A 27,471-nucleotide genomic window follows, 5' to 3' on the forward strand; every position below is an offset into this window, starting at 1 on the left:
CACTTACTAGCTGTGTGACCTTGGGCAAGTCACTTAACCCTCATTGCCCTACAAAAACAACAACAACAAAAACAAAGAATAGGGACAGCATAACCTGAGCATTTCTGTTAGGTAGAAAATGTAGATCCACATACATACGTATGTAACATATACACACATATACACACATATACACATAACATACATACACCCCTATTTCCGCAGGAGAGGTGCCCTGGTAGACTGGAGGGAGGCTTGTCCTTAGAGTCCAGAAGAACCAGTTTCATGTCCTGTGTCCAAATCCTGTCACCGTGGGAGGCAAAGCACTTAAGCCCTTAGGACCCCCAACATCTCTTTAAACAAAATTATCGGTAGCCTTTGTGTTCCCATCACTTTTCTATCCTAATACATCCCTCGCAGAGAACCATCCCTCTTGACCAAGAATACAAGAGAGAGGAGAGCTCATCAAAGCCAGTGAATACATGGGCCAAGCCTGATGCTCCGCAGTTCTGGTGCCCCCTCCTTGGCACTGGGCAGGGAGGCGTGTGCTCATCACTTCTCCTGGGTCAAGCTTGGCGGTGGTTATCATCTTCCCTACACCATGTTCCATGCTGATGTCCTCTTTGTCCCCAGAGAATGTGTTAGGACTATGAGAAGGCTACAGACCATTAGAACTAGGCTATGGGTGTTAGATGCTGCAGAAGAGTCACCAATCTCCACCAGTCAAAGAAGTCTCCACACCAAAGTCTCTGCTCCAGCTCAGTCTCAGGTCTGGAGCACTTCTTCCTTCTGAATAATTAACATGCACACAAACTCGAGACCAGCCAACATCTAAATAGCGCTAGAAGTTTGTAAAACGCTTTACAGCCTCCATCGCATCTGATCCTCAGAACAGTGAAGTGAGGGCAATGCTATCACCCTCCCCACTTTATACATGAGGTAAATTACTTGCCCATGGTGACTGTTGTTCAGTCATATCCAACTCTTTGTGACCCCCTTTGAGATTTTCTTGGTAAAGATATGAAGTGGTTTGCCCTTTTCCTCTCTAATTTTTACATATGAGGAAACTGAGACAAACAGGGTTAAGGGACTTGCCCAGGGTCACACAGCTAGTGTCTGAGGCTGGATTTGAACTCAGGTCTTTCTGACTCCAGGCCCTGCACTCTTTCCACTGTGCCACCTAGCTGCCCCTCCCCCATATATCATGTTTTGTCCAAAAGTTAATGATCTTCAAAAGATTGGGAGAGTAAGCTACTAGAGGTCGGGGACTCAGAGTTCAGGCAAACCATAGCCCTAAAAAGAGACTGTGACCCAGGCCAGCAGTTGATTGACCCCAAAGCCATTGTTCAGGGTCTTGAAAAGGGAGAGGGACTTATCCATGGGCTGTTCAGCATTCATAAGTGAATTGGATGGGGGAGGCAGACTTCCCAGCTCACACACACCTGCCCCAGCAAACCCTGGCATTCACACCAGACTGAATCCAGCCAGAAACTAGAGACTTCTGCCCTAGAATGGTTCTACCCTGCTCCTCATCTCTAGGGAAGTCTCCCAGGTGGGACCATGGAAACTCCAAGGAGCAGCAGCAGGCGCCAGCCAGTGGCCAGCATGGTGTTACAGTGTCTAGATGGGGACATCCCAGGCACAGGGCTCTGAGGCCCCAACAGAGATGTCACAGAGGGCTCTGAAGAGTCAGCACTCCAAGACTCAGGGAAGCCCAACTCCAGGAGTGGACATCAGTGCAAGCCCAGGAAGTAAGACCCCACAGGGCAGACCACCCTTCTCAAAAGCACAGAAGGGGGTGGAGCCTGGCCCTGGCACAAAACCCCAGTTAAGTTAATGAAATCTGGTGTGGTGTTTAAAAAGTTTGAGATTCATAATTTCTGAATAATTTATTCATTTTATTAATATGGCCAGAATGTTTATTAATAAAAGGATGATCATTTGGCCATCTCTCTTAGACCAAAGACCCACGATGAAGGTGGTTGGCTCACAGTTTATATGCCCTTGGAAGAATAGGTGTTCCTCAGGGTGGCAATCAACTCTGATTGATTAACAATTAATGAAAAGTTACAGTGAGAGGTTGGGCTATATTACAGGTGAGTCCTTGGGGGATTGTGACTTGGATCTTGGTCAAAGACACATCAATTCCCATATCACCTCTCTGACAAAAGGGAAATCAGCTCTTCCCAGACCTGTTTAAGCAAACACAAGGAGTGGAAATGTACCCATTAGTTCAAACATAGAGTCTCTTTTACTGTCTTTGATTAGATCTCAGCCAGCCTGGCTGGGTAAGTCTTAAAGAGAGGACTTTGGTCCTATTACAATAATTACTTATTAGTACAAGAGAGAAATAATAATTTTTCACACTGGAGAGATGAGCAAATCAAAGAAAACACTAACTGGTATAAAAAATTATTGCAGATCAAAAACTCTTGCCCAAAAAAGAGCAAGTCACTCTCTAACAAATGTAAGTAGAGACTCAAAGAAAAAAAAAAGATTTTCTACATGGATTACATGAGTACAAAATTTATTAAAATTATATGAAACAAAATTAAGGAAGACATAAAAATGAAATGAAAGCTCTGGAGGAAAGAATTGAAAGGGAAATGGGTAGCTTAGAAGAGAAATTAATATGCCTTACCCTTAAAACTAGACTAGATCAAACAGAAATCAACGATCCCATGAGACCACAATAAATATTTGAACAAAATTAAAAAAAAATTTTTTAAAGAATTCAAGATATCTGATGTCAAAAACAACTGACTTGGAAAACAGATCCAGGAGAGATAATTTAAGAATTGCTGACCTGCTTGAAAATCATGTGTATTCAGTATTTCTGCTCCTAGAATAGATCTTATGTCTACCTCACAGGTACATATTTAGATACATTTTTGTGGCATCTGCACTTGTGATTTCATTGGTGTGGAAGTCTCCCAAAATGGAAATTTTCTCTACTGACACAGAACCACAATCTCTTGTCATCTGTAGTCTTAGCGAGCTAGTGACCTGGCTAGGGTCACATAGAGGGTGTGTGTCAGGACTTGAATCCACCTCAATGAATGATGAGGATTTTAGGGAGCTAGTGTGAGAAATAATTCATCTGGCCCCCTTCTCCATTCCAATCCATATCAATCCATCTGATATTTTACATAAATCATGCAGGGATAATTAGATAGATGGTTCCTTTAGTGGGTCTCAACTTTAATGGAATGTTCACTACTTGTTTACCGGCTGTGAATCTCCCTCGCACAGCCACAAGAATGCTGACAGAGATCTCACCATCCTTCATCAGATTCCAAGGCCAAACCCAGCATGATGCTCTGCAAAGTCCCTCAACTTGTTGTTGTACCTCTGAACCATTCTCTCTAGTCCAACATGAGCAGATGACCACCTTTTGGCCTTTAAGGCACTGGAGATGTCCCATGCTTTGGCCAACCTGTGACCTCCCCCTCCCCCTGCTGCTATGTCATTTTTGGCTCTCAAGAGCAAGGTCTAGCAACCAATAAGATTCTGTATTTTGCCATGCCTCTTTTGCATATTTGGGTATCAAACCCTATAAAAGCAAGGTCCTGGAAGAAGGAGGCATCTCAGATCATGAGGACGGTCTGGGGTCCACTTCATTAGAGCTCAGAGCTCTGCCTCAGTGGTTTTTCTTGTGTATTGGGCAATTATAATGCATTTACAATGCCACATCACTGGCAGCCTGAGATGGGACAGTGATGCATGGACTTCAACCTCTTTAGGCTAGCCTCTGCAAGGGACCCATAAAAAGGAAGTGGAAGCCAGGTTGAATTTTTGCCAGTGGCTCCCCCATGGACACCTGTGCTGGGAGGCTGGACTCCCCTTGCTTCTGTACCCAGATTCTCTGATCCTGAGGTAAGTCTCTCTAAACTGAAGATTAGTGGGTCTGCCTTGATTTACCCTAAATTCTTTTTCTTTAATAAAGGTCCCCAATTGGGCCAAGAGGGGCTGTTTGAATTTATAACTTATCTGTCTAAATGTATAATCTCTGGAGCACTTCAATTAATTTCTCTTTTTTAGGGGGCAGCTAGGTGGTGCAGTGGGTAAAGCACCGGTCCTGGATTCAGGAGGACCTGAGTTCAAATGCGACCTCAGACACTTGACACTAGCTGTGTGACCCTGGGTAAGTCACTTAACTCTCATTGCCCCACCCTCCCCAAATATCTATTTTTAATAAAATTATATGGCCATAATTTGAACTTTTTAAACATGAACTACTCCCCATCCCTCCATTTCCTTTACTTTCACTCAGTAGTTCCTCACTTTCAGCCACCTAGCTAATTTTAAAACTTCCTGTTGGCAAGGTTAAAATAGATTTTTTTTTTTGCCTTTAAATTCTTTTCACAAGGAATAATTAAAATATTTTCGTCTTTAGTAGAGAACTTTTTTAAACTGGTGGAGGGAGAGGTTTTAGTGGCTCACTTCCCGGTGAGGAATCCATCTAGACGACCCTATGACTAGAGCCCTGGATGGGTAGGGATGGGGGGAGTGATTCCCCATTGGAGGGCTCTGACATCACCTTGAGAGAGCAGGGATATGGGCCAGACCCCACAGCCCTAGGGGAGAGATTCCTCCCCTCAACAGTGTGTTGTCAAGGCATGTGACCATCCTGGGAGCAATCACGCCCTCTTTTGACCCGAGAAGAAGGGCTTTGTAGTTTACAGACAGGAGGAAAGGAGAAGGCTTCTTTCATTTAGTGAGTAAGGTTACTGTCACTTATATTCGCCTGGGAATAAGTAGGTCGTTGACAATCAGAGCTAGAGTTTTAGGAAGTTTTAAAGGAAAGTCGGTGCAGATTTTGCAGAACATTCACTTATAAAGGACCTTTGGGCCCTAAGCGAATGGTTTTAGAACCCTAGAAGTTAAGCCGGAAATGAAGAATTGGAAAGGTTGGAGAATTTGCCAAAAGGAATCCCTGAATATTAGAGTGTTTGCTTTGGGAAAAGAACTTCAGGGTGGATAGAATATTGCCTCCGACCATCAGTAAGTGAAGGGGGGGTGGTCCATCTCCAGAGTCTTCAGTGGGGAACTTCTCAGATGGAATAAGCCCTAAGATGGGACCTCGGGAATCTAGTGCAGTTCTCTCAGAAGTTCCTCCAAGTAGGGTCACTCCTGGTCGGGGGCATCCCAGGAGAGATGGGGTCAGGCCTAAGAGGATGAGTGCATCCTGCAGGATCCCCATCGGGACAAGGACAAGGCCTTGAATGTGTCAAGGACGAAGTTCCCCCCGCCCCCAACATAATTTGTTCTCTTCACCCCAAACTGGATTCCCTGTGCGTCCTTGGGAGGCAAGACAGGTGCCCAGTCTGTCTAGACTGGCTCGTCTACACTAGGCGGAGGAAAATGCTTGTGCCGCTGGGGTCCTTTGCAGATAAGTGGACCCTCCTATCTTGCTAGCCCCGAGGTTCCCAAGGGAAATGGACGTGGCTCTTGCCTTTGCTTTGTCCCTCCCCTTTGGGAGGGGTTACTTCCCCTTCCCCTCCCATGCCACGCCCCTCTTTGTTTTCTCCTCCTCTGTAAGGACTGCGAACTCTGGGTTCCACAGGCTTGGTCTTTTGCTTTTGTAATAAAACTGGTTTCCACATAAGTCTCGTGACGTTGTTGTGATTGCCTGTTGAGATGGTGGCAGTGGTTGTGAGTCAGACCGGCCAGAGGGTTCAGATACAGGGCTCGGGGCCGGCCTGGGTATGGGGTCTCTGGTTTGGGGAGTTTCACTTCTCCACTCATATCTCAGATTCCCCTCTCTTTGGGTTGAGGTCTTCATCACAAGAGGAAGCTGGTTGTCCACGGTAAAAGGGGACAAAGGTAAGGTCTTGTTCGGTTGATACCCCAGCTGATGCGGACTTGGGGATCAGATTTGGATAAGTCGGCTGGACGTTTGGATAAAAGTTATCCTACTTAGGACAGGACCAGATTTAGCTGTCCTAGCTGGAAGACTCAGCCAAAGAAGGATTTGGGAGGAGCCCTGTTATACCTTATTTGGCTTTTGGGGTGGCTGCAGGAGGCTGGCTTTTTGGCCCCATTTCCAGGGTTCTAGCCCAGGTGGAGCAGTGGAAGAGGGCACATTAAAATTAAGAGCCCTAGTTTTCCTGGGTAGCTGACTGAATAAATAAAGAAGAAAAGATATATAGACATATGTGTATGAATTGTAAATAAAAAAGTTTAGGGTCATTTTTTTTTTTTAGTGAGGCAATTGGGGTCAAGTGACTTGCCCAGGGTCACACAGCTAGTAAGTGTTAAGTGTCTGAGGCCGGACCGAACCCAGGCACTCCTGACTCCAGGGCCGGTGCTCTATCCACTGCGCCACCTAGCTGCCCCTAGTTTAGGGTCATTTTTGTCATTGTTATTGTTTCTGAGTGTGTTCCCCATGGGTACCAATGTGTCCAAAGATGGCTTTGCTTCCCCTAAGGGGACTGTGAAGGGCCAAATTTTATAGCTAAATGGCCCTGAAACCGGCAGGTATTTTATGTGATTAGCAAAGATGTGCATTTTAATTTCATTTGTAGATCTAAAGCCTAGACCAGCAAGGAATTGTTGGACCTAGAGTCACGTAGACCTGAATTCAAATCCAGATTCAGACACTTAATTGCTCTGTTACCTAGGACAAGTAATTGTTAATGTCTGTCTGCCTCTGTTTCCACAACTGTAAAATGGGAATCATAGTGGTACCTACCTCTCAGATTTTCTGTGAGGATTGATGAAATAATATTTGTAAAGCAGTTTGTAACTTTATTTTTTTGGGGTTTTTTGTGGGGCAATGGGGGTTAAGTGACTTGCCCAGGGTCACACAGCTAGTAAGTGTCAAGTGTCTGAGGCCGGATTTGAACTCAGGTACTCCTAAATCCAGGGTCGGTGCTTTATCCACTTCGACACCTAGCCGCCCCAAGCAGTTTGTAATTTTAAAGTACTAAGTCAGTATTATCATTATTGTTAATTTACTTTACATTATTGTGGTCATTGTGTATACTGTTTTCTTGTCTCTTCTTACCTTACCATGTACTAGTTAATCAAATCTTCTGTATTTCTAGGAAAAGCCCACATTCACTGTTTCTAATTGAGCAATAATACTATTCTATCACATTCGTGTACTACAGTTTGTTCAGGTATTCCCCAGTTTGTTGGTACCCACTTCATTTCTAGTTTTTCACTACAAAGTTCTGCTTTTCTTACATAAGAACTCTAGGGAAAATGGAAAAGGGCGAAACTAGGTTTAAGTCACTGCATACCAGCATATAGCATATTAAGCTTTGGATGGATGTAATGTTAATGTAAAAAGTTACATCCTTTAAAAAAAAAGATAATGCAAAGAGTGACCTTTCAGAAGCGTGGTTTGGAGAATTTTTAAAATAAAGTTTTTTGACGTTTATTTTTATCATGCTTATACATCTTCATTTTCCAATGCATCCTCTCATCTTCCTCATGCAGAGAACTATCCATTATAACAAAGAATAAAAAAGAAAGAGAAAAACAATAGTTTAGCAAGTGATATCTGATGGCATAGGCATTGTTCCATATTCATCATACCTGACCTACTCAAAGAATGGTGGGAAGTGTAGACTCATATCTTCCTCTAGACCAACCTTGGTCATTATAATTACCCAGGATTAAGTTTCATTTTTATTTTGGTGGTGATCTTTCTATTTACATAATTGTAGCCATTGTTTATTTTCCTTTTCTGGGTATCATTACTTCCCTTTACATTAATTCATATGTCTTCCTGTGCTTTTCATGAGGTCTTCATATTTGCCTTTTTTATAGCACTGTAAGCCCATTAAATTCATGTTCCACATTTTGTTTGGCCATCTTTCAATCAGTATCAACTTTATTTTCAGTTCTTTGCTACTATCAAGAGTGTGGTTATAATTATTTTGATACATTTAAACTTTTGTTGTCTTTAAACTTCTTCAGGTAGATACGTAATCAAAGCATATGGACATTTTAGTCCCTCTCTTAGCATAATTCCAAATTCTTTCCAGAATGGTTTGACCAATTCACCATCCCACTAATAGTGTATTGGTTATACCTGTTTTTCCATAGCCTCTCCAAAATGGACTATCTCATTATTTCTGCTATGTTTCTGGGTGTGAAACTTTGTAGTTGTTTTTATTTTGATTTTTCTTCTTTTGAATTGGAGCAGTTCATATGGTTAGCAATAGTTTGCAATTCTTTTAAGAACTTTTTATTTATATCCTTTGATCACATCCATTGGGGTATGGTTTATGGTTTCACATATTTGCTTTAGGGGTGTGTGTGTGTGTGTCTTGAATATCTGATCCTTATCAGAAATTTGTCATGCACAGATTTTTTTCCTTAGCTGATCACTTCCTTTCTTATTACAGTTGATTTTGTTCATGCAAAAACTTTTCAATATCTTTTGTGTTCCTCTTCTCTCTTTTGCTTAATGAAGGATCTTCTATATAGCAACAGTTGTGAAAAGAACCTTACTGGTCCTTTAAACTTTCATTTAATGAATTGATTTTTTTTTTTTGCAAGGCAATGAGGGTTAAGTGACTTGCCCAGGGTCACACAGCTAGTGTCAAGTGTCTGAGACTGAATTTGAACTCAAGTTCTCCTGAATCCAAGGCTGGTGCTTTATCCACTGTGCCACCTAACTGCCCTATGAATTGACCTTTTATATTCAGCCCATACTGGACATCAGAAAACTGACAGTGGAGAGAAACTTTACAAATGTAAAGGATGTTGGAAGGCTTTTAGATGGAACCCAGTATTCACTAAACATAATAGAACTGGCATGGAGAGAAACCTTGTAAATGGAAGGAATGTGGGAAAGCCTTTAGCCAGAACTCAACCCTTATTGAAAATGAAATGATTCATAGTAAAGAAAAAATTAAAGATTGTAAGGGATGTGGGAAGATCTTTAGCAGAAATGCCTCCCTTACTGAACCCCAGAGAAGTCATACTAGAGAAAAACCCTATGCATGTTAGGAAAGTGGAAAGACCTTCAGGCAAAACTCACATTTGGTTCAACATCAGAGAATCCATACTGGAGGTAAGTAATGTGGGAATGCCTTCAGGGGGAGTTCAGCCCTTATTGAACACCAGAGAATTCACACTGGAGAGAAACAATATAAATGTAAGGAATGTGAGAAAGTCTTCAGGAGGAGGTCAGCTCTTATTAAACATAAAATAATTTATAGTGGAGAGAAACCTTAGGAACTCACATCTTATTTAACACAAGAGAATTCACACTGGAATAAAATCTTATGAATTTAAGACATGGGGCAAAGTTTTCAATCACAACCATGAAATAATTTATAATGGAAAGTTACCTTAAGACTGTAAGAAATGTGGGAAGGCCCTCAGGCATAACTCATCTCTTACTGAACACCAGAGAATTCATACTGGAGAGAAATCTTATGAATGCAAGGAATGTGGGAAGGCCTTAAGGAATAGATCAAACCTTATTAAACATGAAATAACTCATAGTGGGGAGCAAACTTATAAATGCAAGGAATATGAGAGTGCCTTTAGAGAGAAGTAATTTATTATTCAGCATGAGAGAGTTCATACCCAAGGGCAACTCCATGAAAATAAGGAATGTAGGAATACCTTCTACCAGAGTGCAGCCCTTATGGAACATAAGAAAATTCAAACTAGAGCTAAACCTCAAGATTATAAGAAACATATTCTTTAGTGTAAACTCAGCCCTTATCATCAGAGAATTCATAGTGGTGATAAAACCTATGAATTTAAGGAGTTCATAACACCCTTCAATTAGACCTCAGTCCATAATAACCATGAAAGAATTCATACTGGAGGAAATATAAGTGTAAGGAATGTGGGTGGTCCTTTTTGGTTAGTCTCAGCCCTGATTCAATAGAGAAGTCTTACAGATGTGGCCAGCTCTAATACACCTCTGCAATAAATCATATCTATCATTAAATTTTACTGCAATACACAGGACTTGTGCCCTTTTTGCTTTCATCTTTTAGGGGTATATGGTGTGTGTCTACCACATAACTATTTATTTAGAAAGTGTCAGCTGCTAAATGTTAGAGGTGGGCAGGAGAACCTAATCACCTCCCCAGCTTTGGGAATTAGTTCCTGGAACTTGGAACAATAGGTCAGATGGGTACTTGTTCAAGGTTATTTGGGGTTGAGAGATATCAAGGAATTTGGGACTATGAAAGTTTAAACTGGCCTACTAGCTAAAGGACAGACACACCTTGAGAAGTAAGGAAGATAAGCCTATTAGGTTTGGCTGCTGCCTGGATGGTGCCGGGAGACAGAGATAACTCCAGAAGTCAGGACCACCACCCTTCACTCAAGCTTTCCCCACCCCCAAAGGGAACTTCCCATAGTCAGGTGGTCACCCTATCAGTCACCCCATCTACCAGCTATAAAAGCTTTTGCCTTTCTCCTGTTCAAGGAGATAGGTATCTCAGAGAACCATGTCTCTGAACCATCTCCTCTCCAGAGAAGTCCTTGACTTCTCTTGGTTCTTTTCTCTAGCACCCAAATAAAAGATTATTTTATTCTAATTGGATTTGTGTGAGAAAGGGTATAATTCTTTAAAGAGGAATACCTAAGCATCCCACCACTGCCACCATCCATTTCCCCTGTGACAAAGGCATGTTTTTCCATTTATGTTGTCAGAAATAGGGAGGCACTCATCATAGAAGTTACATGGAAAATGGAAAGTTGCTGGTGGATTCCATAAAAGACAGTGGTATCAGACAAAGAAAGAAATATAGAGATATCATAATAAAGACTTGAATGTGGGTGGGGGTGGGGAGGATGGGCATTGTCCATAAGTGTTAATTATGTCAAAAAACTGATGTAACCTATGTCTCAGGATTGTTCTCAAAGTCAAGACTCTGGGCTCAAAGACTGTTTGATCTTTGGAATTGATCCAAGAGGGTGCTTTTTCCTCCCTTTCCCCTTGTTTGCTCTGCCCAGAGTTTGTTCTGGAAAATCTTCAAATGTGCCCACGTCTGAGTTTCCACAGATGTGGGTCCTCAGCTCAAAGGTACAAATGCATGTGGGCAAAGGGCAGTGCAAATGCATAGAAGATGGTGGAATCACCGGAGCCTCTAAGCAGACCTAAAGACAAAGAAAATGCTCAGAGGAGTTACAAGAGCCCCAAAGAAATGCTTGCTGATTAATCAGCTAATGAACAGACATTATTGGACAAATGAGCAAGGAACTAAGAGCAATGGATAGTGATGAGTCAGACTGGTTCGTCTAAGAGGTAGAGAAAGGGAAAGGAGTGTGTGGTCAAGTCCTGATGAGGATTAAGGAACAATTGGGCATAGGGTGATGTGGACTGATAATGAACAAAAGTTTATTAAGGGCTTCCTGGCTCCCAGGAACTGTGTGCTTAGCACTAGGGGTACACAACACATTCCAGAAGGAAGTGTGGAGGTGAGTGAACAAGATATCGACTCTGCTTGGACATTACAGGCACTGAGGTGGGTGGAGGTGAGAGAACACATTGGGGCTTGGGGAGGTGGCATCGTTCTTTGGGACCGGGGGCTCATTCCCCCTGGGATGTGGAGCCTGAGGGTGTGAGAGTTTGCTGATCATTGGGGAGTGAGTCTGTGGAGTGGCCAGACAGGAGTTTTGAAGGAAGGTGGTTAGATTTCAGATTTCCGATGCAGCTTACCCCACAGGGTTTCAGCATGGTACTCTACAGCCTGTAGCATTTGACACCCTTTCATGCTTTCCTTGTGGTTGTGATAGGCGTAAGGAAGAGATTTTTATTCTGTTCAATTAATGTTAAAAAAAAAAACAGATACACTGTTCCTATAGAACCATAATTTCTATCAGAATCTTCCTTCTGAATAAATAAGTAGTAATAAATCAGAATAGGTAACATAAACAAGATCTACACACAACTGGATCTAAGAAAAGAAAAGTAATAAAAGCAATACTTACAATCATCCTTCCAAAGAAAGGGCTTTCCTTACAAGGACAATAGTTACCTCTTGCATAAAAATATTTAATTATTTCCTGCTGAAATGGTAAATTTTTTATTATTTATATTTATTCTATATACTGTCTCATGCCAGTCATATTGAGTTAAGTCAACAGCATTTATTTTTCAAATATATTTTATTTTCCCCAAGTTACATATTAAAATAATTTTAAACATTTGGGTTTTTAAAAAATTTTGAGTTCCAAATTTTATTCCCCCCACCCTCTTCCCCTACCCACTTCCTAAGATGGTAAGCAATCAGGTATAGTGCAATTAGACATGTGCAATTATGTTAAACATTTCCATATTAGTCCTTTTGTACAAGAAGACTTGAATAAAAGAACAAGAATGAAAGAAAGTGAAAAATAGCATGCCTCAGTCTATATTAAAACAATAACAGTTCTTTCTCTGGAGGTGGATAGTATGCTTCATCATTAGTCCTTTGGGATTATCTTGAATCATTGTTTTGCTGAAAATAGCTAAGTCATTCACAGCTCTTCATCAAACAATATTGCTGTCACTATGCACAATGTTCTCCTGGTTCTGCTCACTTCACTACACATCAGTTCATACAAGTCTTTCCAGGCCTTTCCGAAATCATCCTGCCTGTCATTTCTTATAGCACAATAATATTCCATCACCATCATATACCACAGCTTGTTTAGCCATTCCCCAATGGATGGGCATCCCTGTGATTTCCCATTCTTAGCCACCACAGAAAGAGCAGCTAGAAACATTTTGGTATAAATAGGTCATTTCCCCTTTTTTTGATGTCTTTGGGACACAGACCTAGCAGTGACATTGCTGGATCATAGGGTATGCACAGTTCTATAGCCCTTTGGGCATAGCAACAGGCATTTTTAAGCACCAGTCAGGCACTGCACCAAGAGCTAGGGATGCAAAGAAAGGAGAAACCAAATCAAAACAAAAAGGTATCGGTCCCTGCCCTCCACGAGCTTTCAGTCTAATATGTTCAGTGTCTATAGGTCTGCCTCAGCTGATTGACTCCCTCCCTGATAGTTTTCTCATGAAATTGCCCTACAGAGTTATTGCCTAGGTCCCAGCCTCCCAGAGCTCCCACCACTATCACCACATCACTATGCACACCGTGCACTTCCTGAGCCAAACAGTGGCATATGATTTCTCAATTTTGCCAGCTCTGGATGATTCAAGATCCAAGGATCTGATAATGTGAGAAGGAGTCATGGCTCTGATGAAGCCAGCGAGCTTCCTGGGCTCAAGAAGTCCCAGGCCTGGTGGAGGTCCCTCCTTTGACCCTGGAATAGTTGAGTCCCCCTGGATGCTGGTGGTCTCTGGCACTCTGATAGCCTTCCCTAATCTGCTTAGGGTGGCATCCTGCCACTGACTGAGAGCTCTGCTTAAGTGATGACTGTGGTGAAGAAATACAGGAGGGAGCATTTCACCCAGGGCCCAGTACCCAGTCCTAGCCCCATTCTAAGGCCCCCAGGCTACAAACTGGGTAAAGAGACCATAGGGGTGATGGGAGATACCGACTCTGGAGGGGTCATTGTTTACAAAACTAGGAAGCGCTTGTCTCATTCCATTTGTTTATACATGTACAGTCGTGTGAGAAATATTTCCATATTAGTCATGTTGTGAAAGAGGATTCAGAACAAAAGGGGGAAACCACAAGAAAGAAAACAACTAAGGGAAAATAGTATAAAACCTGTTCCTTCAGCCTGTCAGCTAAAGTTGTTGGCTGCCCTCTACTGGTTTGAGTCTGCATGACAACTGATGAGAAGCGGCTGGCAGCTGGGACCAGATGTTCCATGAAATTGCCACATTTTCTCTCCACAGAACCACTGGAAAAAGAGGCATGGTCCTCCAGCTGAGGGTCGTGCTTAGTTCTACTCCTCGCCATATCACGAAGAAATGGTGAAACAGCCAACTCAGGTCCACTGAGATCAGTAACCTCACCCCAGGAGGCCTGTCCAATATCCGCCACTGCAAGCAGTTTAACGCCTCATACTGTGGAGGTGCAGGGTTCTGATGCTGGCTCTTTGAGGGAGGTGCAGCTTTCTCTTGCCATTCTTTTTGTTTGTTCTACCCAAAAGACTGCTAGAGGAGCAGGGGCTAGGGCACTGGCTTGGAATCTTCCTGAGTTTAAATCTGGTCTCAGACACTTACTAAACTGTGTGACCCTGGGCAAGTCACCTCAGTTTCTTCATCTACAAAATGTGCTGCAGAAGGAAATGGCAAGCCACTCTAGTATCTTTACCAAGAAAACCCCAAATTCGGTCACAAAGAATCAGACACAATTGAAACAACTCAAGAACAATAACAATCCAAGAAACTAAGCCTTATTTTTGGGGATCACACCATTCTTAGACTCAGGGGAAACACTGGGTAAGAGTAAAAGTATTCACTGCATCTAATTTTACCTATTAGGTCAAAGCCAGATGTCATGTTTAGTGTAGCATCACTGGCCAAGTCTGCATTGGAGATGTGTTCTCTCTGACATCACAAAACCCCTTGGTTTTGCATCTGAAACAGTGAGGATTGCTCCCTTTTTTGCCTGTCAATCAGTAAGGATGCACATTTTGTACCATTAACTGCAGCTCTGCCCATGTGGCAACCTTACTTACACTGTCCAACATTTAAAAAGAGACTCTGAGGTGTCATCCACAAGGCTTGCTGGTTCGTGTCTGCCATCTTCATCTCAGCACACATCACCAGTTTAGCACATAGAAAACAACCTTGTTTGGCTTCAACACAGGTATCAATATTCAGGGAAAAGTCATCCCTAGAATCTCCAGGAGTCTTACTTCCTCAAGAGAGGCTCTGAATTATATTATCATTCATCATGTGAACCAGCTCATTCCAGTGTCAACTGATAGTAAGTGGCACTGAGCCAAATGAATTGTTCAGACCCAAGCAGACCAAACAGAACCTTCTTGTGCTGTGTCTGTTGTCATCAAAGACAGAGTACAATGAAAAACTGGGCTCAAAGCAGCCACCTACTGACATGAAGACCTTTGGCACATGCCAATGTACCCATTCTCAGTCCCCTAACCATTTTGCTAAAACTGAGGTATAGACCTTGGTCATGACATTCCCTAGGGATATGGGTCTTCATATCCAGTTGGAAGACAGATTCTCATCATCTTTCTTATAGATTAAAATCATCGTAGAAAGCTGCCAGTTAGTCAATTAATTAGCATTAGGCACCTACTATGTGCTAGGAACAGCTGGATGGCTCACTGGATAGAGTGCATGGAGTCAAGAGTCAAGGAGACTCATCTTCATGAGTCCAAATCTCACCCTAAGACACTAGCTGTGTGACCCTGGGCAAGTCACTGAACCCTATTTGTCTCAGTTTCTCATCTGTAAAATGAGCTAGAGAAGGAAATAGCAAACCACTGCAGTATCTTTTCCAAGAAAACCCCAACTGGGGCCACAGAGAGTCAGACACAATGATTGAACAACAACAACAAAATGTGCCAGGCCATGTGCTGAGTGCTGGGGATACCAAAAAAGTCAAAAGACAGTTCCTGCCCTCAAGGAAGCTACCAGTCTAATGGGGGAGACAACCTGCAAATAGCTTATACACACAAGCTCTAGGTAGGACACATTGGAGAAAAGGCACTAAGATGAAGGAGGGCTGGGAGAATCTTGACGAAGGACTTTGGCTGAGACTTGAAGGAATCCAGGAGACAGAAGTGAAATATGTTTAAAATGCCCCCAGACCAGTCTTTTCCACACCCAGTGCCCAATGCCAGCACTTCGGACAAACTCAAACCTCACTGTGGGCAGATCAGTCTATAGACGGGTTTTCTATGTCAGCCAGAGTGGTATAGCTCAGTACTTGGGAGTGTGAGGTTTGGGGGATGTGTCCCTCGGGCCAAAGGGCTCTTTAAAAAGGCAATAGAAAATGGATTTGGTGGCTGTCTGACCAAGTGGTAAAGCTCCACTGGTTATTTCCTGAAAGGCATGAGGGTGGGTAGTCCAATACAGTCTCTGCATCCTGGCTGCTACTTCTGCAGGATTTCAAATTTCAGTCTTATTTTTGAAATTCTTCCAAATTGCATTTAAAACACTCCTGCACTTGTTGGATAAGATGTAACATGCTTGGGGGCAGCTAGGTGGAGCAGTGGATAGAGCACTGGCCCTGGAGTCAGGAGGACCTGAGTTCAAATCCAGCCTCAGACACTTAACACTCACTAGCTGTGTGACCCTGGGCAAGTCACTTAACCCCAATTGCCTCACTAAAAAAAAATTCTGGTCCACTTATGCAGTTATTAATAATTTTCAATTATTATTTTTTTGGATTGCTAAATTTTTTTTGATGTTGTTCTTTAAAGTTCTGCTACTTGCCACTAGGTGGCAGTAGAACTCTGTTCTGGGAAATCAGTCAATTCCGCTATGTCCCATTCTGTGACCCAGAAATTCTATTAAAGACAGAATACATTACCCTTTCCTATAAAGTAAATATAAAGCCCCTAGCACCTACAAATTTGAATATTTGTTAGCTGTGTTTTCTGAATTATGCACTTGAAGTAGCACAAAGAGCTGGGGGTCTCTCAGTATGACCCAAATTAAAAAGCATAACAATCAAGACTGATTTGTTTAGAACAGAAATCTACCTGGATAGGGGGAAAATTTAATGAAGAATTAATTGTAACATTGAATGCTAATAATCTAAATTTATGGGGGCGGCTAGGTGGCGCAGTGGATAGAGCACTGGCCTTGGATTCAGGAGGACCTGAGTTCAAATCCAGCCTCAGCCATTTGACACTTACTAGCTGTGTGACCTTGGGCAGGTCACTTAACCCTCATTGCCCTACCAAAAAAAAAAAAGAAGAAGAAGTCTACCTGAAATTCGATGAAGCCATCTTGGTCAAACCAATAAGCATCACTTGAGACAAAAGTTGATTGAAGTAAACAAGTAAAAAAAAAATCACAGGGATAAAGTTGTTCTTTTTACAAAGAGAAACAGATAAATACCTTAGCAAAAAGAAAAAAAGACTAGTTTTCTCTACCCTACACCTCCAATGTAGAAGAAAAATATGAAGGGGATGTTACATTAGGTAATGACTTGAAATAGCTAAAAAATCTAATGCATTGTTGATCCTAACTACTAACACAAAAGAGTCCCTTTGCTACCTACCAATTAATAAGACCTAATTGCTTTATCCTGTGATGAAATAATGGGATTTAGCAGATACTCAAAGACCCACCTGGAGATTAATCTATACGGATAGAAACAAGTGAGAGTGATTGACTGCTGATTAGCCTACTTCAAGTTAATTGGATTGTAATCACACCTGGCTATCCCTTAAGAAGGTATTGTTCTCAGAAGCTAGACTGTGAACTCAACTTGAGAACACCTTCAGAACCAATGGATTTGGATGATGCCAACCAATCAGTTTGAAGCAGTGTGTAAGGACCGCCTCTGTTCCAGACCTATAAAAAGCTTCCACAATCAGCTTGCTGGAGAGTTCCTGATTAAAGCAGGCTTGTGGAGGAGGACTTGAGGAAGAACCCAACCAGGCGGGAACTCTAGGCTAGATAGGCTTTTTCTTAACTTTCTGAACTCTATGTTAATACCTGTATGCTTTAATAAATATTTAATGCCCAAAGACTGGTGCTGAAGCTTCTAATTTAAGGTGATCACACAATATAGATTTTAAACATCACAATCCTTTCATTGAATAATCATCTGAGCTGATTAAATAAAAAGAGAAAATGATCAATTATAATTCTATTAATGAGAGCAGTAGGTAATTATAATTAGAGTCCATTTGTAGACATTTATTGCATCTAATTGGTCCCTAACTTTAAACTAACAAATATATTATTATAGGTAGATATAGTCTTATGCAAGAAATGTTTCGTTATAATGATTTATTATTATTATTATTATTATTATTAAGTGAGGCAATTGGGGTTAAGTGACTTGCCCAGGGTCACACAGCTAGTAAGTGTTAAGTGTCTGAGGCTGTATTTGAACTCAGGTACTCCTGACTCCAGGGCTGGTGCTCTATCCACTGCACCACCTAGCTGCCCCTAAGAATTAGACTTATTCTGATTTTTTTTCCTTTTTTTTCCCCAGGGCAATGAGGGTTAAGTGACTTGCCCAGGGCCACACAGCTAGTAAGTGTCTGAGGCTGGGTTTGAACTCAGGTCCTCCTGAATCCAAGGCTGGTGCCTTATCCGTTGTGCCACCTAGCTGCCCCTTTATAATGATTCTTAACCCAAAATTATGCTCATAAAGCAAATGAGTAACATAAAGGACCATTTTAAGTTCTGTTTAAAACTAATTCAGCATGATATTGTCTGTGGTGGATTATCAACACAACTTCTCTGGGTGGTCCAATAAATAAAATTGCACACTTTGAATTTCTGAATTTCAGAGAAAAAAATAAAGTGCAAACCCAATTTTGTTTTCATTAGATTAGAATATGCTTTCAAATTATTTATTGGTATAGAAAGTAGTGAGTGTCTAAATGGAGAAAAGTGCTTTCTGAAATCTTTAATTAAAACTTTTATTGTCAATATGATAACACAAAAAACATTCTAAAAGATCATTTAAGGATATAGCAAAAATTTAGATTACTGAGTCAGGCAGACCTGAGTTCAAATTTGACCTCAGATACTTACTAGCTCTGTGACCCTGGACCATGCACTTAACTTACCTCAGGCTTAATTTCCTTATCTGTAAAATGGGGATATTTATAAAAACCTCCTAGGTTCGTTGTGAGGATCAAATGAGATAATATTTGTAAAGCTTTTAGCAAATAGCAAGCTAGGTGGCACAGTGGATAGAGGGCCCAGAAAGGAGTCGGGGAGACTCTTCTTACTGGGTTCAAATCTGACCTCAGAAACTTCCTCGCTGTGTGATCCTGGGCAAGTCACTTACCCCTGCTTGCCTCAATTTCCTCATCTGTCAAATGAAGTGGAGAAGGAGATGGCAAGTCCCTCCAGTATCTCTGCCAAGGAAACCTCAAATGGCATCACAAGAAGTTAGACACAATTAAACAACAAGAATAGCAAACCTTAAATGCTATAGAACAGTTGCTGCTGTTATCAGGGCTTCACCGTCATCATTGTTGTCGCCATCATCCCTACTACTGGCTTCCCTGTTTAGTGGTGTTTCTACTACCCCAGTTAATATTTGAGGTGTATCCCAATTATGGGCTTATAAAGAGTCAGACACAACTGAAACAACTGGACGACAATGAGTCCAGATGAATAGATTGTCACTAATTTCATTAGATCCCTTGATGTCTGGAGGGGGCTGTTGGGTGCCAAGTTTCTTTCCTTACTATTCTCTCATCTTCCATGGCCTGGGTCCTTCCTGAGAGGGAGTGTATCATGGAACATTGGTTCCATTGGTTGCTGGCTGCTGAGCCTCCATGGTGGTCTGGGTGTCCTGAAGGATCCCAGGTTCTCAGGAGGAAGAGGTAACATGCTCCATGAGCAGAGAGGGAGCATCCTGACTCCCCTGTTGGTTGGAGCTTGGAGCACGGCCCAGTCCCTTTCTGATGGTTCTTGTAATCTTCGATATTCATATGCCAAATATTATTACCTGGTACCATTTGCAATTAAAAGCAAGTTTCCATGATGGTGTTTTCTGAAAAATTCCCATCCCTCTACAGAACTTTGGGAGGGGGTCCCATATCTGACACTTAAAATCCATAGCCAACAGAAAATACGCTATATACTTTTCTATACTATTCTCTTCCTCATCTGAGGCTGTTTTTCAGGAGCCATCTCTACTTTTTTTTTTTTTTTTAGTGAGGCAATTGGGGTTGAGTGACTTGCCCAGGGTCACACAGCTAGTTAAGTATTAAGTGTCTGAGGCCGGATTTGAACTCAGGTCCTCCTGACTCCAGGGCTGGTGCTCTATCCATTGCGCCACCTAGCTGTCCCCATCTCTACCTTTAAAGTCTAATTTTAGGCTATGAAAACTCTTACTCTCTAAAGCTAACCCTATCCTTCCTACCAGCACTTACTCAAACCAATGTAGATGTAGTCCTCAACCATTCCCATGCATCCCTGCAACACTTTCCCTTAAACTGTCCTTGGCCCTAACCCCTACCCTAACTCTAAAAAAAAAATACATGTCCTATTTGCAGCCCAAGTCTACTCCAGCCCTACCTTTGTGCCTCAAAGAAACCTATCACCTCACTTTTAGAACCTTATCCCTTCACTAAACTTTAAAAATATACATACAATACAACAATAAGAAGTAAGCTAGGGGCAGCTAGGGTGGTGCAGTGGATAGAGCACCGGCCCTGGATTCAGGAGGACCTGAACTCAAGTCCAGCCTCAGACACTTGACCCTCACTAGCTGTGTGACCCTGGGCAAGTCACTTAACCCTCATTGCTCTGCCAAAAAAAAAAAAAAGAAGTAAGCTAGATAAATAGGACGGGCATTTTCATAAAGGGAGGAAGAGGGGAAAGGAAAAGATAAAATCAAGAAATAGGCATAGCTTAATAAAGAATGATATTAGGTTGGGGCAGCTAGGTGGCGCTGTGAACAAAGCACTGGTCCTGGATTCAAGAGGAATGCAGCCTCAGACACGACACTAGTAGCTGTGTGACCCTGGGCAAGTCACTTAACCCTCATTGCCCTGCCCCCACAAAAGGCACCATAAAGATGCCTACCAATATTACTTAAAAAAAGATTCAGCTGTGGGGTGGATGGGAGGAGAAAAAGAGAGAGTCATCACTTGGATAGGGTTCTAAATGAAAAATAAATAAAAAGAAAAAAAGGAGTTTCTGAAATTGAAGCAAAATAAATTAAAAATAAAGATTCAGAGTACTGTTTGTTTTTTTAAAAAAGAATCTAACTTTCCTGTCGGTGCAAGATACCGGTGCAGATCTCCACGAAGAAGTTTGTTGCTGATGGTATCTTCAAAGCCAAACTGAATTAATTTCTCACCAGGGAGCTGGCCGAGGATGGCTATTCTGGGGTGGAGGTGTGAGTTACCCCAACCAGGACAGAAATCATCATCTTGGATATCAGGACTCAGAATGTCCTTGGGGAGAAGGGTCTCTGCATTTGTGAGCTGACAGCTGTAGTTCAGAAGAGGTTTAGCTTCCCTGAAGGCATTGTAGAGCTATGCTCCAAGAAGGCAGCCACCAGAGGTCTCTGTGCTATTGCTCAGGCTGAGTCCCTTTGTTACAAGCTCCTGGGAGGCCTTGCTGTGCCTAGAGCCTGCTATGGCGTCCTTGGCCTCATTATGGAGCATGGAGCAAAGGGATGTGAGGGGGTGGTGTCTGGTAAACTCAGAGGCCAGAAGGCCAAGTCCATGAAGTTTTCGGGTGGCCTGATGACCCACAGTGGAGACCCCATCAATTACTATGTCAACACAGCTATGCACCAAGTCCTCCTCAGACAGGGCGTATTGGGAATAAAAGGCCCAAGTGACCCCAGTGGCAAGATTGGCCCTAAGAAGCCCCTGCCTGGCCATGTGAGCATCATAAAGCCCAAGGATAAGATTCTTCCTACCACCCCCATCTCAGAGCAGAAGAGTGGGAAGGCAGAGCAACCTGCCATGCCCCAGCCAGTGCCCACTGTGTAACAGGACTCTGTGACATCAGGAATGGTGTGCCCGAAGCTCTTCTGTAAAGATCTTTAATAAAATCTTTTTCAAAACAAAAAAAAAACCCAATCTAAATTGGATCGTTAATTGAAACTGCATTGTGGAAAAAGTACACAGCCAGCCAAACTACAGATAACCCCAAATTGGAGCTGAATAAAGTTTTGCAGCAAGTGAAACATCCCCGAAAAGACAAAATGTGGAGGAACGGACCAGGGTGAGGAGCAAAGATTGTGGCCAAGAACTTCTCACAGGCCAGTGGAAAACCCCCAGGGCCCATGGTTGTCCAATAATGAATCAATCTGATGTAGGTTGTATATGTACAATCACATTAAATGTATTTCTGCATTAGTCATATTGTGAAAGAAGAATCAGAACACAGGAGAAAAACCTCAAAAGAATAAAACTCAAAAACAGCCTCAAAGTAGAAAGAGTATGGTTCAATCTGCATTCAGAATCCACAGTTCTTTTTTCTAGATGTGGAGAACATTTTCTATCATGAATTCTTAGTAATTGTCTTGGATCATTGCACTGCTGAGAAGAGCTAAGTCTATCATAGTTGATCATCGTACAATGTTGCTGTTACTGTGTACAATGTTCTCCTGGTTTTGCTCACTTCACTTAGCATCAATCCATTAAGTCTTTCCGTGTTTTTCTGAAATCTACCAGCTCATCATTTCTTACAGCACAATAGTATTCCATTACATTCATATACCACAACTTGTTCAGCTATTCCTCGATTGATGGAGATAAGGGACAGAAGGAAGCAGAGAGTCCCACTGGGAACACGAGTGGAGGCGCCCTGCCGGTCCTGCATTGGGAGGGAGGGGCCCTTCTGACCTGCCATTTACAGAGGGGGAAGCTGAGGCAGGCAGCTGGGAGCTACCTGCACGGGGCACAGAGGCAGTGCTTGGGGCGGGATTTGAACTCAAGTCCTCCCGCGCAAGGCCCCCCGCTGTGCCCCGTGGTGCCCCCGCCCCCACCCCCGGCGGCCTGCAGCACAACTGCCCCACGTGCCCTTCTTTGTGGACAAGAGGGGCAAGCAGCGCTGCGTTTGGGTGCGGCTCCAGGGCCTTGAGGGCACCCAGAGGCCTCGGACCCACGGTACCGCTCGGCCCTCCCCTCCCCCCTTCTCCCCAACAGCGGGCACCGCTGCCTGACAGCCCACGGGGAGGAAGAGGAGGATGACGTCTGGGCTCACAGCCCAAGGTGCAACCCTTCTCAGGAGGCTTCTGACCCGCTGATTGGCCTATTGCGCATGTGCAGGAAGCTTTTGGACTACAATTCCCAGAGGCCTCTCCTCGAGCGCCCGGGGAGAGGGGAGGGCAGGGGCGGGGCTCCAGTCACGCAGGCGCAGTGCTCTGGTATCGCCTTCGCTGGGATGCTTGTGCCTGACCCAGGGAAGAGGCGGCCGGAGCTTTGGGAGGCGAGCCCTGTGACGTCACGAGCCGGCGGGTGTGGTTGTGAGTAATTGTGTGTCCACCGGTGTATGTGTCCTCCTGTGCTTGTGTGTCCGTGGGTGCGAGTGTAGAGGGCGGCTGTGTCTTGCTCGTGGCTCTATGGATGTTATCGTGGGAGACAGCGTGTTGTTGTGCCCGTGTGTCCACGCGTGGGTGTCATCGTGTCAGCAGCGTGTGTAGTGTCATTGAGATTGTGTCCGCCCACGTGGGAACTCGTGTGGGTGAGTGTCTGTGGGGTGCCAGCAGGGGCTCCCGAACTGCTCATGAGAGGGGGTCCCTGCGGAGCGTGGAGCAGGTGCCCAGTGCCCTCGTGGCGGACTGGTCAACATCCTTGGGCCAGAGGGCGGACCTCCAGCCTCCTTGGTTCTCCTCTGGCTCCTGAACTTAACTGGGTCTTTGCCCTCCTGTGATGGCTAGGGAGGGGGTCCTCCCCGTGGGTGAGGGTGGGCCCCATGACACAGGTTGGGGGGCTTTCACTCGAGGTGCCACCCCCCCTCCCCAGGCAAGCTCTTAATTCCCGCGCCACCCCCTCCCCAGTAAACTCCAGGGGCAAACCCAGCATGCCCAGCGGAGCCCCCTCCTCCCTTCCCAGGCTGCTGCCCCAAGAGATCCTCCTGGCCTGACTCCAGCCCCTCCCCCCTCCCTCCTCTCTGCCCCCTCCCAGTCTGCCCCTCCACCCCTCTCCCTCCCCCCCCCCCCCCCCCCCTACATTTGCTTTCAAGCTTCTGGGGCAGGGACTGGGCCCTGGCGTCCAGAACTGAATGACCATGACCGGCTGCCCCCTCTGGCTAGAGGTCCGAGCTGGGCCTGAGCACGGCCCCCCACTCATGTCCTGCTCAGCCAGTCACTGTCCTAGGCACCCTGGAAACCAGGATCGGGAGTGGTTCCTTCCCCACCCCCGCTGCCACCCTTAGTGCTAACCCTGGCGGCCTCTCCCTCACCCTCAGCCTCCACCAGGACACTGCCCTTTGCCGCAGTGACTGCTCCCAAGCCAGATCCAGGGATTATGGGTAAATCCCATCTCTGCCTCTGCCAGCTTCTCCCTGGGCTCTGCTTCCCTCTGCACCACTTTGACTTTGCTGTGCTCCATCCCTGGCTATCCGCACAGCTTTGGCACAGGTGCGTGCTGAACAAACCCCTTTTCCTCAGCCGGGCTTCGTGGGCCGTTCTCTGGTCCTGCTCACTTCGCTCTGCATTGGTCCACCTGAGTCTTCTCCCTATTCGTGACTTCTCAGGGCCTGGGACTTTCCTGTCACCGTCACTGTCCAGGCTGGTTGTGGGCGTCTACAGCTCCTCCGCCCTCTGACTGGCGCCTGGGATCTTACTGGCCACTGGGCAGCGGCTTTTCTCAGCCACTCCTCCCGTGGCTCACAGGGACTTCCCCCGACTGATGACCCTTCTCAGACTCTGTGGAAACAGCCTTCAGGTGGGTGGTCTGCTTCCAGTCTCTCCCTGCAGACCATCCCCCCTTGGCCTCCCCCAGGGCAGGGCAAGAGCACCCAGGCTGGTCAGGCCCCTTCGGGACCCCCCCTCCACAGAACTGCCATGTGAACTCCTCCGCGTGGCCGGTGGTCCACGCTCAGCCTTCTCCGGTGGCTGCTGTTGTCTCTAGGACGGAGGACAAGCGCCTGGCTGAGGCCACTCACGGGCTGAATCCGTCCCATTGTGGGAGACTCTTTCCACACACTTCAGGCTCCTTCCTGGGTAGCCTCCTGTCTTTGCCCAGGCACCAGACAAGAATCCACAGCTGAGCAGGAGGACCCCCAGGCGGAGGACCCCTGAGCTGACCCTCCAGCCATCAACCCTGGGGCTTCTGGACCCCACGCTCTCAGGAGGCGGGGGCTTATCCCACCCCCCCCATCTGCACCCCCACAGCCCTGCCGGTGGGGCCTTAGTAGAGGGTCCGGAGTTGGACTGAGCGGGATCTCTCTCCTCCCCCATGTGTGTGCCCAGGGTGTGTCTCCTGCCTCAGTGTCTCTCCTGAGGAGACGTGTGGTTGTGTGTGTCTCTGTGGGTGCAGGGCCTAGGGCCAGGCTGGGGCCACCTGCCCCACAGGAAGCCGCTTCTCCCCAGGCCCGGGCAGGGCCTGCCCCAAAGGCCCCTCCACCTCCCTTGACAGAGCTTCCCCTCTCAGCCCTCAGGTCACATGGCTCTGAGTCTCCTTCCCCAGGAGGGAAGCCCAGAGGAGGATGGCTGGTTCCCCGGGGGCCTCTGGGCCCTAGACCAGGTGAGTGGAGGGTCCCCTGCTCCTCCAGGCTCCCAGACCCCTGTTTGTTGTTCCCCAGCCCTCAGGGGCTCCTTGAGCTTGGTGGTCAGTCATGAGAATCAGCCCCAGGGGAGGCCCCCTTCTTCCTCAGTAATGAGGAGGGGTCCCCTGAGGTCATCTGGTCCAGCCTCCAAGAACAGGGTCCCAGCAGAGCTGGGCCTAGCAGGGAGGCCTGCAGAGCAGATGTCCCCCACACACACACATACACACCCAGGCCCTCCCTGGGCCCCAGGCCCGTGTCTGGGCTGAGAGCATGGATGGGAAGCCAGAAGGGTGCTCAGGTCAGCTGGCTCAACCCCCTCCTCTTCTGGGTGAGGAAACCGAGGTACAGAGCCCTGGCCCCGAGGGTGTTTGAGCCCCCAGGCCAGCCTGCCTGTGTTTGGTGTTGCAGGAAGCTGTGTCATTCAGGGACGTGGCTGTGGACTTCACAGAGGAGGAATGGGGGTGCCTGAGCCCCCCGCAGTGGCAGCTGTACAAGGAGGTGATGCTGGAAAACTACAGGAACCTGATGTCCCTGGGTAAGGCCACCAACCCTGGGCTCCTCAGAGGCGCCTCTTCTGGGCTGGGCTCCGGGCCCATCCTGAGCCGTCCCCAGGCTCCCTGCAAAGGCCCCTGGGCCACGGTAAGGGAGCCTGGGCTTCTCCCTGGCAAGGAACAGGATTGCAGGCTGTTGGGGAGGCCCCGCTGCAGGCTCTGCTCTGCCCCTCTGGGATAAACATGCAGTAAGCACCTGCTGTATACCAGTGCCCTGGGCACACAGAGAGAGGCAGGCCAGCACCTCGCTCCATGCCTCCGTGCGCATCGGGGCGCCTGCTCCTCAGTCGGTGATACTGCCTGCCCCGAGCAAAGGCCTCACCCCTGCTTCTCTCAGCCCCTTCTGGCTTAGCACCCCAAGCCCAGCACCCTGTGCCTCCTGGACACCCTGTGTTAGCCCGGCCTTGCTCCCACACTGCTCCTTGCGCATCCATGGTCTCTAGACAGCCCCCATTTCCCCTCCCCACTGGCACTCACCTCTCTCTATCTTTAGAATTTCATTCCCAAGCATCTCCTGTCCTTCCTAGGGGGACTTTTCCTGTGGAATTCAGAGCCTGTTGAACTTTGCTTGCCTGCCCCTCACCCCCTTGGTGAGCTCTCCATTTGTTCCATCCCTCCCAGTCCTCCTCCTCCCCTCCCCCTCCCTGATGGTCTTCCCTGATGCCTCTTTGGGCCTCCTTAGTCCTGTCACTTTGAAACCAGAAGGGTCTGGAGCTGCCCTGGAGTTCATCTCCAGCATCTTATCCTGGGGATAAGGCAGAGGCCGAGTGGACTTGCTCAGCATCGCCCGGTAGCCCAGTGTCTGGGAGCCTGCTCCTCTGGGCTGCGCCGCTTTCTCCTTCTCTACTTCCCTCAAGTTCACCCTTTGATCCTTGTCACCGATCCAGAGTCCGCCAAGCCAGTGGTGTCAAACTCAGATAGAAACGATCCCTGCTGGCCACGTCTTGGCTTGAAAACCACAAATCCACACCATCTATGAAGTTCCTTAATTTGGTTAGCATTTCCAGTGACAGTGACCCTGCTCAGACTGAACCAGGGAGTCAGCCGTTGCAGGGGGTCTGGGGGGGCATCGATAGCCCTTCTCTGAATCACCTCCAGTTCCCTTCTCCCTCTTTCCTGTGTCCTTCCTTCTCTCTTCTCCCTCAGAAGCCAGGAGAAGAACCTACTCCAGTCCCTTCATTTTTATACTGCTGGGAACTGAGGCTGGTTGAGCAGCAGTGATGGTTCCAAGGTCACACAACTAGCGTGACACAGATGTGCCTTGCAGAGTCCCGGCCCAGGGCTTTTCCCTGTCCCCAAATGCCCGTCATTCTCCCCGTTTTCTTCTCCTGGGCTCTCCTCTCGATCCGACATTGCTTCCAAGTACACTGACCTCATTTAACACCAGTGGAAACTGAGGCCCGCAGCTTGAAGAAGAAGCCGTCCAGCTAGGCCCGAGGCACGTTTGAGAGGGCATGCTCCTTCAGAGCAAGGTGGATGGCATGGCCCCAGAGGCCCTGCATTGCATACACGAGAGCTTCTGTGATTCTCCAGAGATCTCCCAGACAGACCATGGACACTCTGCTCTCTCACTTTGCTGGTCTTGTTACAGCACCCTTCTCTCCCCAATAACGCTTCTCTCCTGGCCAAGAGAGTGCTCCCCTGTAGCAAAGGAAGTCTAGAAAGGGAAGCAGACCCTCCCTCTCATGGCTCCTCCCTCGCCTG

General features: G+C 45.9%; 1 protein-coding gene across 1 annotated transcript in view; it reads left to right on the plus strand.

Moving 5' to 3' along the window:
* Positions 1-22,889: 22,889 nt before the first annotated feature.
* Positions 22,890-27,471, plus strand: part of LOC122750161 (zinc finger protein 571-like) — a 30,309-nt gene continuing 25,727 nt past the window's right edge. Inside the window, exons 1-4 of the mRNA XM_043996829.1 lie at positions 22,890-23,188; positions 24,203-24,393; positions 25,102-25,194; positions 25,625-25,751. Coding sequence (XP_043852764.1) covers positions 24,358-24,393; positions 25,102-25,194; positions 25,625-25,751 — 256 coding nt within the window. The 5' untranslated portion in view covers positions 22,890-23,188; positions 24,203-24,357. The remainder of the gene's footprint in view (positions 23,189-24,202; positions 24,394-25,101; positions 25,195-25,624; positions 25,752-27,471) is intronic.

Source organism: Dromiciops gliroides, chromosome 3 (genome assembly GCF_019393635.1).
Source record: "Dromiciops gliroides isolate mDroGli1 chromosome 3, mDroGli1.pri, whole genome shotgun sequence".
Taxonomy (NCBI): Eukaryota; Metazoa; Chordata; class Mammalia; order Microbiotheria; family Microbiotheriidae; genus Dromiciops; species Dromiciops gliroides.